The 19319-nt window shown below is 35.6% G+C and overlaps 1 protein-coding gene across 6 annotated transcripts in view; it reads right to left on the bottom strand.

Moving 5' to 3' along the window:
* The window catches only part of RPGRIP1L (RPGRIP1 like), an 85838-nt gene that overhangs the window by 63486 nt on the left and 3033 nt on the right, over positions 1-19319 (bottom strand). For 4 of the 6 annotated variants that reach the window (XM_074314871.1, XM_019732369.2, XM_074314870.1 and 1 more), the window contains exons 3-7: positions 17724-17865; positions 14304-14602; positions 11007-11109; positions 9596-9739; positions 899-1004 (exon numbers count right to left, since the gene is read on the bottom strand). In XM_074314871.1, the coding sequence (XP_074170972.1) occupies positions 899-1004; positions 9596-9739; positions 11007-11109; positions 14304-14602; positions 17724-17865 (794 nt within the window). The remainder of the gene's footprint in view (positions 1-898; positions 1005-9595; positions 9740-11006; positions 11110-14303; positions 14603-17723; positions 17866-19319) is intronic. The other 2 variants (XM_074314869.1, XM_074314868.1) reach the window with 2 other exon arrangements.

The raw sequence follows: 19319 nt of genomic DNA, 5'->3' as shown, positions 1-19319 counted from the left end.
TTTGTGTCCCAGGCCGGATGGCCCAAGATCGTAGCACACTACTCAGATCGGTGTGCAATTTAAAACTTAGGAGTTGTTTATTTCTGGAATTTTCCATTTAATATTTTCGGACTGAGGTTCACCGTGGATAATGGAAACCACGGAAAGTGAAACTGCAGATGGGGAAGGCGGAGGGCTACTGTACTGCTTACTATAAATTCTGCTCACCTGGACTGTTTGGAGTTAATGCATTTCAGAACCTATATTGTTGTAATAATTATGCAGCACCAATAAAACAGGACACCTCTGATGGCACATTCCCGTGGGGCCACCGTCCTTTTTAAAACGATCATGGGGATGAAGAGTCCCAAGTATTCTCCACCTCAATGGTTAAGATTTAAAATAAATGCATCGAGAGTTGCCGTGATGGGTACTCAACTATTTTCTGATAATGGCAGTGACAAAACAAAGCAAAATACCACATCAAAGACTTAACAAAAACTGACTATTGGCCCACTCCTAACTTTGGTCTATCTTGGCTAGTTCATAAATGCTTAGAACTGAAGATATATATAAATACATCTAAGCCTTCAGTGCTATGTGCCCACATAAATTCAGATAAAAGGAGTTAAAAATGAATTATCTTGGCATGAGATGATTTACAATAAATGCGCTTATTATTTTAAGATGACACAGGTATTTATAAAAAGTCCAAGCAGTTAGTTATTTCTTTAGTTATTAAGTTATAATATCAAAAAATATTTGAAGTTAAATTACACACACTTGAAAATAAAAAGAGTAATCTTTAAAAGTTACTTTTTAGTGTTACGACCATTCTCCTTAAAAAAATACAATTTGAACATTATTCTTGAACCATTGTATCTATGTATCACCATAATAAAATAAATAACTACAGTACCTCTTGAAGCTGAATAAATTTTCCTTCCATTACTGAAAGAGCATTGCTTTTCTCCACTAGTTGCTTATGCAGCTTAATCATTTCTACATTGTCCCGAATGTTTGACCTTCAATGGTGTATTTAAGAAAAAGAGAGAGACAGAGTGAAAAATGCAAGGCAAAAGGAAAAAAAAAATCTGTGATGGAATCACACATTTTCATTGAATGTTACCTAGAAATAATTTACACACTTGCAGATCAATCATTAAGGTATGCAGTTTATTGTACACTTGGAATAGATTTATTATTAAAATCAACCAACAATCATTCTTGAACTTCCACAAACACATAGACTCTCGGAATTTGAAGGAAGCCCCAAGTTTGATGACTTGGGCCACCTCAACAATGACTTACGGATTTTAAGTCATTTTACAGTCCCCTTAAAGGTGGTGCAAAAGGACATCAGTCTTTAGCACAGAAATCGTTTCACCACCAAACTTCAGACTTATTTTAAGGGGGACGATCATACGACTTTTCCTTAAATGAAAAATATGCCATATAGCCAGCCACTCATCTTCCCACCACTCCCTTGAAACAAATGGTATCATAAGATTACCATTTATTGGAGTTTCCTCCTGGAGTTTGAACTTTTCAAAATATTTGCAAAAAAAGTGACTTAGCGTTTTATACTAATAATGCCCAAAGCTGGCATTTAAATATGTTGCAGATGTGTCTTTGGCTGTAAGAGATCATTTAACGTCCACAGGGTATATAGAAACTCTATATGCTGCAATACTAGTTTGTATTTTTTCTACCGAGATTAAAGCAAATGTAGAATTTAACAGGAAGATCTTATTAAAGGTTAATCATAGATCTAAATGAATACCTGTTTTCAAAAGGCATGTATTTTCCTGACAGAGAAAGGTTCCTTAATTTAATACATTCAAAAGTATCTTAAGAATTGTGAAGCTCGGTTTTAGACTTCATTTTTAAGAAAAATAAACACGAAAATTTTAAATTCAGAAAATTATTTCAGTATTTAAAGTAATTTTGCTTCCAAAACTTATCGAGTGTACACATATTGGAAAAATTGTCACGATGCCCTACTGGAACCAGAAAATGGACTACAAAGCTCACACATCTGTAAACCAGCTGAGGACTTGAAATACTTAATTTTCCTCTTTGATATTTGAAAGTTCATTGTATTTTGGCATTGGACAGTTAGTTGTCCTCACACAGAAGATAAACAAGTCCAAGAACCTGGATCTTGCCCAGGGTACAGTCTTAACACAATGTTAAAATAATTATGTGTCTAAAACATGTTATCTAGTAGTTCTGAGCACACATTCAACAGTACACTTACTATTATTGCCCTTAGTGTTCCTTTTACTCACTAAAAAGAAAAAAAACCCTATACTATGAAAAAAAAATATTTTAAATAGGTCTAAAGAAAAGATTCTTTTAAAAAAAATATATTTAGAAGTCAAACTATAATTTATGTGTTTTTTCCAAAATTACTTGGTTTGACCTCTCAACAGGGAGTGACATTTATTGATATGGAAGGAAAGAATACTATTCAAATAATTTCAAATATTTTCTTATATTTTCAGTTGTCCCTGACATTTTATTTTTCTTATTCTTAAGTATGTTAATATTTTTAAGAAGCTATACATGTCAGATATATTTAAATAATAACTATTACTTAACGATATTAACAAAGAATTAAGTCCCAATAACCCATTCAGCCACACAGAGTCACAGAAATAACAGGTTTTAATTTTGAATTTTCTTTTGTATGGCAAAGGCCAGTAAGTATCTAAGTATCTTTCAAAAACGTTCAGTGGTTTAATTGGTGGATATTTTCTTAAATTCCTTGGACTCTTCACAATATTGCCAGGAAAAGTAATGACAGTGTTTTACACTCATAATGCCCAACAAGTGGGCACAAACACAAGTAATAGTTAGAAATCAGCAATACTAATGTGGTTCTTTAAATAAAATGTTAGGTACTAGAGAGGACACCTGTGCTGGGACAGTACGCCACACCTCCAAGTCTTTAATAATTATTTTTAAGTGTCCCGTTTGGGGGCTTTCTACCTCATACTCAGTATTACGATTGGATATTTTTGAGGGGTGACGATGAGAGGATGACTGGCTGTCGAGCTGAAAGTGCTGAGTCAATGATATAAAAGTACCTAAACGTTAACGTCGACAATGTGATGAATGTGGTCTGGCCTTCAGAAAGGTGTACAGTTAGGCATCATCTCGAACTTGACCATCAACTCAGCATTTCTCCACAGACGGAACATGGTAAAAGGACAAGGGCGGAAGTGAGAAAGAAGAGACGGAAGGCCGTGTCACAAAAAGCAGGTTAAGAAATGTGAGGAGGACGTAGGAGATAAGGAGCGGGCGTCACTGGTCAGCGGCCTGCCCTGCCCGCTCTGCTGGGGGGGGAAGGCCTCAGGCTGGTTTCCTGTGAAGACGGGAGACAGGGCTAACTTCACCAGCCACAGTTTAAGCGCCCTCCACATTACGTTTTCCTGCCCTGCTCCGTGCCCTAGGACGGGAATCTCACATCTTCAGGACGATGACATTCTAACAGAACGAACAATGCATAGTAAAAACATTCAGATGAACTCTGACAGTCATGCACCAATTCATACATGCTGCATTACACATGGTGAAACGACTTGCAAATAGATATCAAGCATATCAATTAAATGCTTTGTAAAAATAAATTTCTCAAAATTTTCAGCAAGGATTTTGAAAAAACTATGAACCATTAAGTTGAAAAATACAGTTTCTTTTTCTTTTCTTTAAATAGATATATTACTTAGAATTATGCTAAAATCTTCTAAAACTATGAAAAGAGTTGTTGGCCCATCGCTAGATTAAAAACAAACTGAAATAAATTAGATTTTGTGTTGAAAAAAGTAATGCAGCTCAACAACCTATGTGCCAAGTTTCTCTCATAATTTGAAACAGTCAAGCAATAAACTCTGAAAAAGGAATTTCTAATGGAAGCCTTGAAAACACTTGACTCCAGCTCTGCTACTGGGTGCCATAATAAATCCAGAAACTTAAAACCTCAGACACACTGGAGAAGGAAAAACTTTCAGTGGAGCTATGTAATGTATAGTCTAATATGAAAACTTAAGAAGCGAAGATCTTTGCCCCAGTGAGTTTCTTATACTTCATTTCCCAGGCACAAAACTCCCTCCCCCCGACCCAACCCCCACTGACATTTCATTCTTTGCTGTAGTAAGGATTATGAATGCCCTCCCACCCCCCAAAAAAAGCCTCTTGTTGTTTTTGAGGCCAAAATGTTATAATATAGTACTTAACACCATTTAGAAGAGAAGGCATTAGGGTACAGAAGCTAGACTGAGATTCTGGAAAGCAATTAGGTCAAATATTTATGAAATAGAATAGAGAGGCTCTTTCTGAGTAACAGTTTTAGGCTGTCTAAATTTGGGGGATAAAGTTGAAAAACACCATAGGATTAAAAAAAAAAAACACTTTAGGTTTTTTGTTTTGTTTTGTTTTTTGTTTTTAAACAGTGGCAGACATTCTGTAAGTGTATCATTGAAAGAAATGTTGGTCATTCATAGCCATTAGGGATACACAAGTAACAATCACCAGCAAGGTACCCCTTCTGAAGAGGGTTACAGAAGGTTGATAGAAAATGAAATGGAGCTTCACTAAAATGGCTGAGGGAAGTCTATCTGAAAGGTAATGGTTTTGCTCAAAACTGCTACTTGAGTTCACAGGTAAAAATAATGCTCCCTGATGGAAGACTGCATAGAGGAAAAATTTTGTCTGTGAGTGTTTATTTGCCTCTGGATCATAGTTTTCTTGTGGTGCTGGATTAAAGTAGAAATCAGAATTTGGTATTTTTGTACTCTCAACATCCGCGAGGAATGGAGGGGGGCAGTTCTGTCACGTTCTCTGCATACAGACAGTCGGACTCTTCTGAAAATGGAGGGAATACTCCCAAGGACTGGGTGGGCACAGGAAGAGTACAAATCCTGACTCATCTTCTAAAGAGGACCATTTTGAGGATCAAGTTTAATGGATTCCAACTAGTAGTGGGAATCTGAGAATTATATTCAATGTCTCAAAAAGCCCAATAGGAAATCTAGATGTACTGGCGATTCAGCTGCAAAAGTGAACTACAGGTCTTGTATTGTTTTTAACCTTTTGATAATTATACCAAGTTAGTAGTAGCACAGGTTATTTCACAATTATCAGAAGCAATGATTGGTATGATACAGTCTTCGATGAATAAAACAATTGATTAAATTAATAAATAGCATTCAGTAGACAGAATCTTTCAGAAACACAGGTCCCTAGGGATAAAAGTGGCTATTGTTTAAAAGGCAGGTAACCATTTACCTGTTTGCATCTCTATTTCATAATTGAGGTAACTGAGTCTAACACAAGGAGAGAACGTGGCCAGCATCCTTACCCGTGAGGGAGACAATACTCAATCTAGTTCTAAGAGAGAAATTCTTCCTACTCTTCTAAGTTGCTTCCTTCCACTGAGATGTTCCTACATTTTGGCTTTCCTTCCATTCTCATGTATGTACGCACTAAGACTTTTTTTTACTATTAATTGTGACGATTTCTGTGGTTTGTATAAAGTGCTGAGAAAATACGTCAAGTTGCTATCACAGAAAAATCTTAAAATAATATCAACAGGAAAAAGGACGGATACAAAAATGGAATTTGAGTGCTATTTATCACTGGGCAAATTCTAAGGTATTCAAAACAACAGTAAGAGCTTGGTGAATGTATTTTTAAGAAAGGACAGGTCACCTCCCTGTGTAATAATGTTTGCATGCTTATCCCTAGCCCCAGTTACCCTTCCATCTGAGAACCAGATGTGCCCTCTAAATCAGACAAATGCACACTGAAGGACATTCTGTAAACAGCTCTCAATGGGCTGGAAAAGACTGGGAACCATGTTAGAATAAATGATAACAGCTATTTAAATAAAATATCCATAAAGGCCATTATTGGGATGACTGGGAAATTTGAATGTGGACTGTGTATTACATGATGCTACTGTGTCATTCACTGTTAAGTGTCCTGAATGTGACAGTTACACTGTGGTTATGTAGGAGGATGTCCTGTCCCTAGAAGGTACCTAGAAGTGTAGAGGGGGGAAGTGACATATGCACTTAACTCTCAGATATGGGAGGGGGATGGGGAGAGAAGGAGGGAGGGAGGGAGCGGGGCTCAAGCATCACCAGGCAGGATGCAGAATAGGCTTGTGCCATCCACAGAGAGGCAAACGGGCGAAAGGCATGCGAGTGTTCACACTGCTATTCTTATAGCTTCTCTGGAGGCTTGCAATTTTTCAAAATGAAAAGTTGGGAAGAACTTAAGAGTGCCAGGAAGTAATCCTGTGTTGGCACTGAGACAGGAGAGATGGAGCCCCCAAAACCAAGCTGTTTCTTATGCTGCAAACGGCGGGTTAGGGTTTGGCAGTCCACTGTCAACCAAAGGGAAGACGGCAAGTCAGAATGTCTGAAACATTTATGGGTTAAATTTCCTCCACTGGGATATTATGGCACTTACATGATTTTTAATGAAGAAGGTAAACACGCTGACATGTACTTAAAGAAAAAAAAAACATAGTACAAACTACTTACACATTTGGTAAGAGTATAAATATTTTTGGAGTTGAAAAAGTCAATAAAAGGTAAAATCATTCTGATTTTAATGTTCATGTACATGTGTTCACTGGTTACTGCTTTGCATTTAATTTAAGACGGCCTTTTTAATAAGCAGAAAATGTGCATTTTTATATTGCTTAAATTTTAATATGGATTTTTGTTCAAAACAACACAGACATTCAGGCTACTTGTAAATGATACAAGATTTTTTGCTAATGAGGCATTATGTAGAACATATGCAAAAATCACAACTCAGTCTTCCAAAATAGACCACAATAACAGGAAAAAACATGATTTTAATAAAAAAGAGCAGCACTGGCTTTTTACTTCAAAGAATTAAGGGCTTTGGATAACCAAAAGTTTATGTCAAGCTGATGCCAAACCAAACTGGTCTATTAAACACATACTATGAAGAGTTTCTATAATATTCTATGAAAAGGCTCTTTGCCATAAATATCAAGCACCACACTCTGAAGATTACAACTCTGTTTGCTTCATGTTTGAGAACAAGGAGTCCAACATCCAGATCAGACTTCTAGAATTTCAGATCTGAAATAATGTATCCGTGAAAGACAAGTTTAAATATGTTTTCCATTTTTGTGATTTTTCTCTACAGTAAATTATACCAAGTTTTATATTCCCCCCAACATTTTTTTCAACAGTTTTCCATTAGTCTCAAAAAAAAAAAAAATTTGCTGTTACACATAAAACTTTGAGCTATGTGTAAACATATAAGAAAAAAAAGACTTGAAGCCTCTTATTTGAAGTCATTTCTTCAGTTTTCAACAACTGTATTTCAGGAAACAATATGCCATTCAGTACAGGTACCCTTTCTTCCGAGCAAATAACATGTAGTCTTCAATTTTATAAAATCAATGAGGTAGGGTACAAACTGGTTTATTTCGTTGGCCTCTGCAACAAAAGTGCCTTCACGTATAATTCTTATTTTGTCTCTACCTCTAATTTTTCATATGACAAAAAATAGGTTGTACAGAGTTAATAATCTAGTCCCCTGAAGAGGGCAGTAGTTTAGTTTTTGAGGTAAACTCTTCTACATGCATATGTTGGTGTCTCTTGCTGAAAATATTTTCAGTAGAAAATATGTGTTCCCGTCTATGACTCTGTTTCTTCTACTCTTCTAGTCCTAGGACGGAAGGACGTCTGGATCTCCCTTTCAATTAGCATCAAACATGCGAGTTCCTAGATGATCATATCCCTTTGGAAAAGGGAACAGCAAACAGGGTCCATGCTACTCTTTGGGAACTTACGAGATATAACAGAGAAAGCGAAGCTGATAGGGCTGGACTCCAAGCTTGGGCGAAGGCCTAAGTGCCGACTTTCTATATTCAGATAATAGCGTAAATATGGCCGTGGGCAATTTATGAAGCTAACCATACTCAGGGTTGGGGTCTGGTCCTTCAGCACGCTTCCTCACGAGGAACCATTTCTTGGTTTTCCAAGAAGGTTAAGTCTAAGTCAGTTCTTCTTCCTAGGGGAGCGTGAATAACTCCTAGGTATTCAAGCTGGTTCAAAGCCAGGGTTCAGATTACATCCCCTAATATAATTCTCAAAAATATTCCTGTTTCTTTTGCCCTGCACTTAGAAGCATATATAAACATCACTAACTATGCAGAATTTCATTATACAATTTAATTTTACACATAACTTTTTAGGAACAGAAATTATTAGAGCTAATGCTAACCTTTTACATCTCTGATAGTTTTTCATGTATTTTTAGCCCACTTTATTTTTTAAAACAAGTCTCACATGATGCATCATTTCTTAGCTTTTTCAATTACCATGTAAGGTTAGTTTGTTAAAGGAGAATTAAACTCTGAGCCTGACATGAAAAACTAGAAAATCATACTTGGTGTTTCTAAATAAGAACTTCGCCACATAAGCATGATATGACATAAATGGGAAAGGGGAAAAACAAAGACAGGATTGAGGTCTGGTTTAGGAACACATGAAGAGAGAAATAAAAGAGCTATAACAATCAAAATGCAATGTGAAGACCTCATTTGGATTTTAATTCAAATCAACAGCAGAAAGACATCCTCAGGGGAGTGTGAGTAGATAATATTACGAGACAATGTCAAGGGATTGCCGTTAAGTTTGGTAGGTGTCCTAATGGCATGTGGTTAAGTTAAAAAGACAATTCCTTATCAGACAGGGGTACACACTGAAGTATTTACAGGCGAGATGACATGCTATCTGGCTGGGGCTCAATAATTGAAGACAGTAAAGGTGACACGATGGATGAAACAGGCCTGGTACCACGCTCACAACTGTTAAAGCTGAGTGATGCATACACGGGAGTTCAGTGTACTGCTCTCTCTACTTCAGGGTATGCTGGGTCCAAAAAAACAAAGAGAGACAAGAAAAGAAATAAAAACAGAAAAGCCATAAAGGGAAGAAAATAATTCAAGAAAGAATACAGTAAAAACATAAAGTTTTGTTGGAAGCACAAGGTGAAAGCACAAAACAAAAGGTATTAGAAACCAGAAAATAACAAAGGAGGATGGAAAAGAAAACACTGCACATGTCAAAAGGCAGCGAGGAGACCACGGAAGGGCCCCTCTGTCATCCGTAACAATCAACAGATTTTGACGCAAACTGAATATTAAGAGAGGGAACAACTTTTGGGGATAGAAAAACTGGTACCATGTTATGGAATTTACTCCCTTTTAAAGTTGAGAAAACTTAAGGCTGGACTTATTCACAAGGTACGCTAACAGCTGAGTCCTCGTCACATGTTTCTCTCTGTGGATCTAATCAAACGGTGTCAGGACCTTCTACAGTCTTGGGAAATGGGGCAAATGAGTGGAGCCCACCAGATGAGGCAGAGGAGCTTAGGGAAAACTGCCCTTTGACGAGAGTTGTTGATAGCAGTTGGTAGGTCTAGGGCAGGCTTCTATGAAGAGTGTTAAGTCAAAATGTGACTTTTACAGAGACTGGGCTTATCGTTCTATGGCATGTGATAAAGTATTTTAAACTAATTTTGACCTTATCACAGTGACATTTCTGTTTTAACATACCTTTGATCTGTGGCCTGCTGTTCTCGAAGCTGAAGAAGAGATAACTCAACTTCATTTTCTTTCCTTCGCAACTGAGTTTTCAGGATCTCAGCCAAGTGCTCTAACTCTTCTATCTGGCCTCTCTGTGACTGAATAACATTTTCTCTGAAATAAAGACCCTTTACATGAATTTGCAGTTTGAAGAAATAGCCGCAGTATTTAAGCTCAGTACAAAGAAAGCTCTTGATAATAAAGAGCAAGCAAATGTTAAAAGTTTTAGCTTCAGTGCCTCTGTGTGTAGGAAAATAGCAGATTAAATGTGATCTGCAGGTCCATATAAAAAAAAAAAAATCGAAGCTATCCTTTTTATAAGATAATGTCATGGGCAATGGATTAAACTTCCGTTCAATCTGTCAGTATTTATTGGTCACCTACTGTGTACTCCCCGATCTGGTCATCTTCAGATTATTTATGTGCCTTTGTTCCTTGCTATGCAGATCTCCCTATGCCACCCAAATTAACACTTCAGAGCAAGATGGCAAAAAATTTGCAAATCATTATACAGTGGTCTCCAGCATGTATATATATTGACCTCCATCAGGCCTGGCAGCATCCCAGTGAGATGAGCCTCAGGAAACCGGTATGGAGCTGGCTTTTCAGCTGACTAACAGGTCAGTTTTATTCTCTCACTGTATAACCATTCCTGTAACTGGTATTTAAAATATTCAAAGGGAAACATTTTAACCCTTATTGGTCTTAAGCCACTATCTAGAGTATGATACTCTGCCTCGTGTCTTCTTTCCTCATTCAGAATTGTTATTTTTTGATGATCCAGGTGAAGGCGGGTGGATAACGTGGAACCTTTCTTCATTTGTGTGACTCACAGACACTGAAACCATGAGGCTTTGATTAACTGGAAAAGTAAGCTAAACGTGGCAGAAGTAACTTTTCTGAAACCATAGTATGATGAAGAATGCAGTACCGTAGAATCACAGTGAAACAAAATCTGAAATCCATATGTCTTTGATAACTCCAAACTTTTAAGCCACTCCCTCCAATTTTTTTTTAACCACAAAAAGGCTAATTAATTCAGGATTTTAAAAAAATTACCTGTAATTTTTCTGAAAATGAAAATGTTGCCTCTAAAGCTTCGACTCCTCTAAATGAATAGACTTTATGCTATTCCTTTGGGGGTGAAATTGTAAGAAAGAGGACTATTCTATAAAGCCTTCCATTGATGCAGTTGGTTAAGCTGCTCATTTTCCTCATTTTAATGGAAACGCGTTTAATAATATTTTCTTACTCCACAGATTTAGCTGAATTTTAGTGAATTATTTGTACGTCAGCCAATTTTGTTTAGAATAAGAGAGGAATCATAAACAAACATGATCAATCAACAAAGTTCTAAAATGACCACAAAAAGAATACATACAAATTTCTTATTTCTCCTCTGGCTTCTTCAAGTAAACTGTTGCCATGTTTTGTAAGCGTGGGTTGTAGAGTTTCTGCTACATCAGCATCTTGGAATCTAATACCTAGGAATAAATTAATAAGATTATAGAAGTTAGAAAACAGGACCCTTGGTTTGCTATCAGAAGGAAATTTGTAGTTTAATAAAATTTCCTAAGTATTGAGAGATGTGTGTTCTATAGTACAGAGAATTAGAAATACATTGCCAAAGGGACTATGAGATCTCAGCCACCAGTTGGCATTAAATAAAACACAGCAGCAAGTATAGTCTATTTAACAAATTCTACCATAGAGACTAAATTACCTAGAAATAATTTGATTCAACTTCAGATTTAAAACCCCAGAAGTAATTTCTGTGGTTAAAGAACCAAAGTCTTCAATTTAGGTTTTTACAATATAAACTGAAGTATGAAGGAAAGGGTTTCAAAACTTCACTTTTAAAAAAAATTATTTTTGATAAAGGTTTTTTGGTTTTTAAATTATTCACAATGTTTGACCGTACATTTTGTATCTTATCTTCATAGATACTATGAGTGTGAGTCAAATGTTTCCTGTACTTTGGTTTACTCCACACCTCAATACGAAAATCCATATTTAAACAAAGGTAATTCGAGCAGGGATCATCAACAGGATTCCTTTATATAAAACATTTTGCTGCTGTACTTAAAATATAATTTTTCTTATAAAACTAGTTATATGCAATTTTATAAGCTTAGTCCCATTGTTAAAAAATGAGACATACTTTTAATTATATGAGTTACTCTAGACTTGTAAATTATTAGAGTTCAAGGTGGATAAAATATGATATAGCATAAATTATTAGAGTTTAAGGCAGATAAATTATGATGAATAATTTAGTTTTTAATGGAGCATAGTCTCAGATGTAAAAGTACAGAAAAAATTCCTTCTCTTCAGAAAAGTTTACTTTTTAAAAATGAGAATTTTAATTAGAATGATGGAACTATTATTTGCAGTTTCCAAAATTTTTATCATCTATTGCTGTAATGCAGACTAAAGAACAAAAAAAATTCTACCTAAAACATTAAAATAGTTTACTGTGTTTAAATTTGCCAATTATATTTATTTTGGCAGTAATGCTAATTCTTAAGCATTTTGTATATAAATCATGGGAAAACTAAACATCACTAGTGGAATTTAAAAAACCTATTTATATTCAAAATATATCTTACAACTTGCCAATTGTTATATTTTGAAACATATACACTTCATAAAAATCTTTGCTCTTCACAATAAGAATTGTTTCTACATTACACTGATCACGCCTTAAGCTGGTACCTTTGTCCCTTATCCTGACAAGGCATAAATAGACAATGGTAATATTTGTACAGCAGCTTGGGGGTAGGCTGCTTGTGGCCAGAGAGGGTCTGGGGTTCTCACCCAGCCACCCCAGGCCGCGCTATCTCTGACAAGTCTGGCCCAAGTCCCAATCTCAAAGGTGGTCTTGAAGAGTCTGTTAGGGTTACTAAGGTACCAACCTTGATAATGACGCCTCAAGTTTACTCAGAAAGATAGCGGGTATCTATCATTAAATAGGTCAGCACTATTTAATGCTTTGTGCAGCGTCTATGTCTTGGACTCTGTATCAAACAGTGAAAAAGGTCTGAATTACTGAGTGGAAACATAAGGAGAAATCTACGCTATGTAGTCATATTTTAAAAAGGCTCTGCCGCTCTGTGGCGCTTATTGTTCTACAGGGAGAAACTTCCATCCAGCTCTTCTATTTAAACAGTGATTCACAGCACGAGATTAGCTTGCCATGTTACTCTGCAATTTGGGCATTGTGTTTACTTAGTATGGAAGACCTTGCAGACTTTATAGAGATCTTGCCCAAGTATAGTCACGGATGATAAAACTAAGGTTCAGAGAGGATAAGTGACTTTTTAAAGACGAGAGAGATTCTTATGGCTCTACCACGTCCTGAGCTTTTTTTCTAATCTGGTGTTATCACACCATTTTACAGATGGGGCAAATGAGGCTCTGAGAGGTCAAGTGCTCTCTTCCATGTGAAAAGTTAATTAGTGGCAGAATGCATGTTCTGATTTATACTTCATTCTGATGACTTTGGTTATGTTCGAAGTCTCCTGCCAATCTCCCATGGCTAGGAGTGGTCAGGCTCTTTCATCTGCAGCTGCACGCTGCCTGTGTGGAGGCCTTACTGACTTCAAAGGTGCCATCTAGGGAACAGATAGTGTTAACATTTTGGCTGGGAGAAAAAATAGAACAAATTTTTCTCTCTTTTGTTCATATGGTGTTTTTTTTTTCTTCCTCAATGAATTGAAAGTTTTACATCATTTTTTATGTCCCTAAAAATGATAGGTCTTTATGTGAAGCGTATTCCAAACGAAGATCAGTTAGAGGTAAAATTTTATGGCCTTCCTTGTTGGTGAAAATTTTAAAATGTTACCTAAAATATTTATTGACTAATTGCTTCATTGTCAAGTTTGTCTGCGGGTGGAGAGAATTCAGATTTTATTAGAAATATTTAGTTTTTTTTCTATATTGAGTCTTCTCTATGTAATTGAATTGCTTTGTAACCTGGGTAGGTTTTAGGGGATTCATTTTCCTCAAAATGAGGAAAGTGGCCTATGATCACTTTTAGAGACGGAAGAGTGGAGGAGACCTTTATGGTCCCTTGCTTGCGCCCTTTTATTTTATATGTAAAGACAACTCAAGTTCGGGATGATTAGAGACTTATCCACGGTCACCAGAAACTAATTAGAGGAGCAAGAACCCATCTTTCAAAGCTCCTACTTATGTACATATTCCACTGTTATGTTGTCTTCATACAATGAGAAAGATTTAAACAATTTCGCAGATTTTGTAAAAGGTCTTTCTATGAAGAACTTAAGTGTGAGCACTCAGAACATAAAGTGTGTTCATATATAAGCAAACTAGCTGGTTTCTCCACTAGCCTGAGTGAATGTGATCTGCTTCTGTAATATAAGAAACCAACTCCAACTAAACGGAACTCATATTTTACGTAGTTTCATACATGTCTCTTATCAGTAAGAATGGTTATGTTCAACAAATTTGATTGTGATCTCGTGATTCTTAAATCAAATGATCTTCATGTTAATATTAATGACTATCAAAAACTCAAAAAACTACTTTTTTCTTTCTAAAGACACCTAAAAACAGGAATACAGAAATAAAATTGAGTGTGTGTATGTGTGTGTGTTTGTGTAAAACGACCTATTAAAAGACTTAAGTTTAGGATTTAATGTAAGCTTTATTTTACCTTTCCGAGGGCATTCCTGTAAGCCTGCATTTTCATTCACTTTTCTACGCCCAGTATTCACACGAGATTGCACATGATTGTATGGAGTTTGCCTGTAACCCTGGATTTGAAGTTGCTGTTTGGCTGAAATTAGTCTGTTTTTGAGAACTTCATTTTGTCTTTCAAGCTCATGAACTTTCTCTTGCAGCTGTTCAATCATTTCTTCCATTTCCACATCACGTCCCAGCCGCTTGGGGCCGCCACCAACCCGCTCATATCTTTTCTTGTCATTAACTAGCCGTATTAACTTGGTGGCCATTCTAGGGAAATAATAAAAAGATGAAAAGGAATGTGAGAAGTCAGCATAAAATGCATTCTGTTGAAAGGAACATAATCACTGTGAAGACTTCAGTGCAGAACCTGAATAATAAATTTCAGGTTTTGATGTAACTATTACTGCCTGTGAAGAATCCTTTGATGATAATTGAAACCACTGGGCAACAATCTGCTTTATAGCACTGACAAATAACAGTTTCCTAAGGCTTATCATTTAAGGTTAGTAAAGAGAGGACACATATTTACTCCATATGTTCCTCAAATGCAATTTTTAACGCATGACCTTATGTAGGAATGCTGTATGCACTTAAATGCAGTGGGTTATATCTGCAAGCCACAGTGAGTTAAAACTTTTGGAAAGTGTGTTAAGACGGTGCGGCATTTAGGTAATACATTGTTTTCAGTTTCTCTGGGATTAAGACATACTACAAATATAAAAGTGTTAGAATGCATAGATACACACATATAAAAAGCCCAATGAAAAATTCAAAAGAACCCAAAATGCACCATTAAGTGTTGCTTAGGGCTCAAGAAACATCCATGTTTAATGGTAGAAAATAATGAGATGAGAAAAGTACTATTTTAATGCTACCTTTAAGGTTAGACATAAATTGTGCTTTTGACATCTCAGGAGTTTATACCTTTGATTTTTTTAAGTTTTGATAAAAACTGGTTAGACAGAACAAAAGACAGAAAGGGCACATGGGGGTGATGTAATATACACGTACGGAAAACATGCCTGACAGTGAATGGAAAAATCTTGGCAGGACAAGAAAGAAAAGGTGGCTTTGATGAGAGACACAAGTTCAAGACTTTACAAAATTGGTCGCACATCTTCAATAGCTGATTCTAGTTTATAGTGAATCTATTTTTATAAAGACCCAGACAGGAGATTGAAAATAAAAACTCACTTCATTTTTCTTTAAACGGCGTTTGCTTTATTTTAGCATGGTTATGGACAGAAGCTTTTACTTAAGAGAACAAAAGTGAAATAAAAAAATCCTTAATAGCTTTGGGATGTCATAGAACAACCTTTTTTTGCCCTAAGCAGAGTCCTCTGTAAAAGCGGTAGTAATACATGTCTATCTACACTCTGGCTTCTCGGCCTACAGCATGTGGCATCAGGGAGAGCTATGCATAACATAATCAGTTAAGATTGTTTTCTCTTTCCCTTGAGGCACATCCATTAAACATGCTTTATAAGGGATACAGGATAATAAAAACCGAGATCCAAGAGTACCACAAACACCCTAGTAAAATAATCAATGGATTAGTTCCTTTTCCACCTAATCCACAGAATGATGTATCATTGGGAAATTTGGGCAGGTATTAGAGCCCAAGAGAGTCACACACTCTTTCTAGCCATTTAATGAGCTTAGGATCCTGAGCCCCACCCAATGTTTTATCCATAGAAATATGGTAGCCATCTAAGCGAGATGTCAACCTGAATATCTGAATCTCCTGTACAGAGTGACTTTGACAGAGATACAGATTACAGTCAAAAGAAAGACACAGATTTAATATGAAAAAGCAGTCAACATCTAGAGAAAAATCAATGACCCCAATTTTTAAGGCAAGAAAAGCACATCAATAGAGTGGCTTTAAATTCCTTCCAAGAATTTCAAGTAAACTTTGTCAAGAAACATAGATTGCATCTCTTGTTCCAGTAATAGTAATAATTTTTGTTTGTTTGATTTCATTATTTTATGATGTTAAAAAATTCATTTGAGCACTTACTTAAAAATGTGGTTTACCAAAGCTATATCTATAATGAAGTAAATGATATTAATTACATCTTAAGGAGAAATTTAAAGGCAGTTCTATGCAGGTATGTGGGTAGTGTCAGTGGTGTGAAATCGAGAAGGAATCTAGAACTTGGGTTACAGTGGTCATTAGATCACTACTCTGAGGTCTGAGGAAAGCCAAATCCCAAGAGGTTCAATGGCGTGAACACATCATAGGCTGGTGGCAGAGAGGTAACAGAACACATGCGCACAATTTGCACACAACTCCTAGCCGAGTCCATTTTCCAGTAAACCGCGCGGCTCGTTATGAAGTTGTTCTGTATTTTCTGGCCAGGACAAATTACTAATGAGGCCAAGGTGGTGAATTCAGTTTTTTTTACTGACCAATTAGGCTAACAAAGAGAAAGAAAACTGTTTAGTGGTCACAGACCACATCCCTCATTGTGAGAGGCTGGTCAGAAAAGGAATCAGGCAAGTGAGTCACATGCCTTGAAAAAAAGGACTTCACCGTCACTCAAAAGCCAACTCAAAGTAAAAGCCCCACGCACAGCATGTCAGTAGGTCATTAAAACAAAGTCCACAGAGTAGAAACTGAACTAGAATCACCCCTTCAGGATAAATTCTAAGCAGGAAAAAACCCTATCTTCTGTCTTGGCTGTCTCAGCTTTTCACTGAATTTAAACATCAATATGAATATACAGACCTGTTCATGCTTCTAGAGGTGAACATACTTTTTTGGTTTTAATGCGACCCCTCAGAAGACAGTATAGAGTTTCTGAACAGGAAAGAATGTCTACTCTTAAGAAATGATCTCTGCAGAAATTTTTGCATGCAAGTCAAAAGTGACAATGTTTCTTCAGAAACAGTTGAGACTCTTTAAAATATAGATTCTAGATGAACCTAAACAAAGTTAAGTATGTTCCAGATATCGAAATAATGTTTTCATTAGTAAACCCTAAATGTTAAGGAAACATGCATTCTGACAAGTTAAAGTAGCTAATTACTTTCTTAAACTTTCATTTTAAAATCAAGACATTTAAAAACAGATGCTTTGGCCATTTGCTTGTTAAACTATAAATATTAAACCAAAAGTTATTTATAGATATGATATACTCATGGCACTCTTAGCTATTAGCTCTTTCTTTCAAATAGCAACTTCAGACATATAACAATTGTTTTGGTTTATTATTCTAGTTTGTAAGAGTTTCCATCTTTAAAAATTGTATTTATTTACAACCTGCCTTGTTCCAAAAAAAAAAAAAAAAGATTCAAGGTGGGGTTTTCAATTAAGTTTATAAAAAAGCATATCCTCCAAACTTTACAGAGTCAGGAAATAAAGCTAAAAGCTTTTTATCATAACCTTTTAATTTTATCCTCTTGCTTGCGGGCATGCTGTTTAAGTAAAATGTTCTCATCATGCAAACGCAAAAATCTGTCTTCCAGTTCCTCCCGGCTAACACGAGACACCGCCTGGCGATATTTCATTGTCCTTGTTGAAGTTTCTGCAAAAACGCCAAGGTAATTAATAGTGGGATGACTGAAAATAAAAACATTTATCAATGGTAAAAATGTTAACTGTTGATATTAATATAAAATCTGACGTACTCATCTCAGATTTTTTCTTTGAGACCTACAATTAAGATTGTTTTAGAAAATATTAGAGCATTGTTCACATTACTGATTGGAGGTGAGAAAAACCTTTGCTGTTGATACTTTATATGTAATATGAAGAATTTGAACAGTAATAGTATCCACTCAAAAATATATTCAAACATCCATTCTTTAAGAATGTAAGCTGGAACTTTGATTCAACAGACTTTTCAATTTATATGCTGAATGTTGAAAAAACAAATTAAAAGTCTGAGTATCTGAAAGCATTTTTTATTTTACAAAGGTAAGAATTATAAAAATAATTTGGTGAAATAATAAGATTAAGATAGTTTTGTGATCCATGGGTATTGGATTATAGAAAAGAAACTATAAAATTTGTAAGACCAAACAAAAAAAAAAAAAACCTTCACAAATTATTTATAAGCTATGTTAAATATTTTCAAAGAACTTTTATACCTTTTAGCATGTGTATATATTTTTTTGCGTAAGTTTAAATTTGGTATTTTCCATATCACTGTGAAGTCGGTTGATTTTCAAAAATCCTCCGAAAGAAACAAAGAACAAATAACAAATTGACAAAGATTAAAGCCCTGTGGTGGGTTACTGAGGGCAAGAATTGAACTTTGGGTATCAAATCCCAATAAATAGTTTTGCACACTTAAAATTTATTTGTATTTGAATTCCTGATACTCTGCCAAAAATCTAAAGCAAAGCTTATACATGCATTCTACTTTGAACAATAAAAGCTGCACAGTCAAATTAATCTTTTTCAGTCAACAATAATACACTGACCACCTTTCTATGATAGTTCAAGGAGGCTGCTTGCACTCACTATTCTGATTAACAGGTGTCTGAAGATGCCTTAGTGGAATGTATTTTACATCGCAGTCCTCTCAATGACAAGTGCAGTGGCATGACAGCTTAGCTGACATACTGATCACAGGCAAACAAAAACATAGTTCTCCACTCTAAATTGTTCCTTAAATAAGGCAGTGCTTTCCTTTCTCATTTTGAAAGTGCTCTATAGTAACTACTAAGAAATAAAAGAGAAAGAAAAGCTTTAATGTATGTTAATTTGATAAAACAAACTCAGTATCACTTGGATAAACAAACCATTTGGAGATACTCTACTTGAAAGACAAAAAATTTTAAATATGGTATTTCCTCCCATATAAAATTTAAACATAGGGAAACATTTTAATGGGAAATGTGATTTAAGCCAGGCAATTTGGTTTGGAGGCTTGATACTCTCTGTAGCTTCTACTGATATGTGGAATTTTAAAAAGATGATTTATAACAATTCTTTATCAGAATAGAGAGAGTTTTACATTTTCTATGAGCTGTT

The sequence above is a fragment of the Rhinolophus sinicus genome, linkage group LG11 (genome assembly GCF_036562045.2).
Source record: "Rhinolophus sinicus isolate RSC01 linkage group LG11, ASM3656204v1, whole genome shotgun sequence".
In the NCBI taxonomy this organism is placed as follows: domain Eukaryota; kingdom Metazoa; phylum Chordata; class Mammalia; order Chiroptera; family Rhinolophidae; genus Rhinolophus; species Rhinolophus sinicus.
Note: the sequence above shows the minus strand (reverse complement) of the source record. Positions and strands in the feature narration are given on the sequence as shown.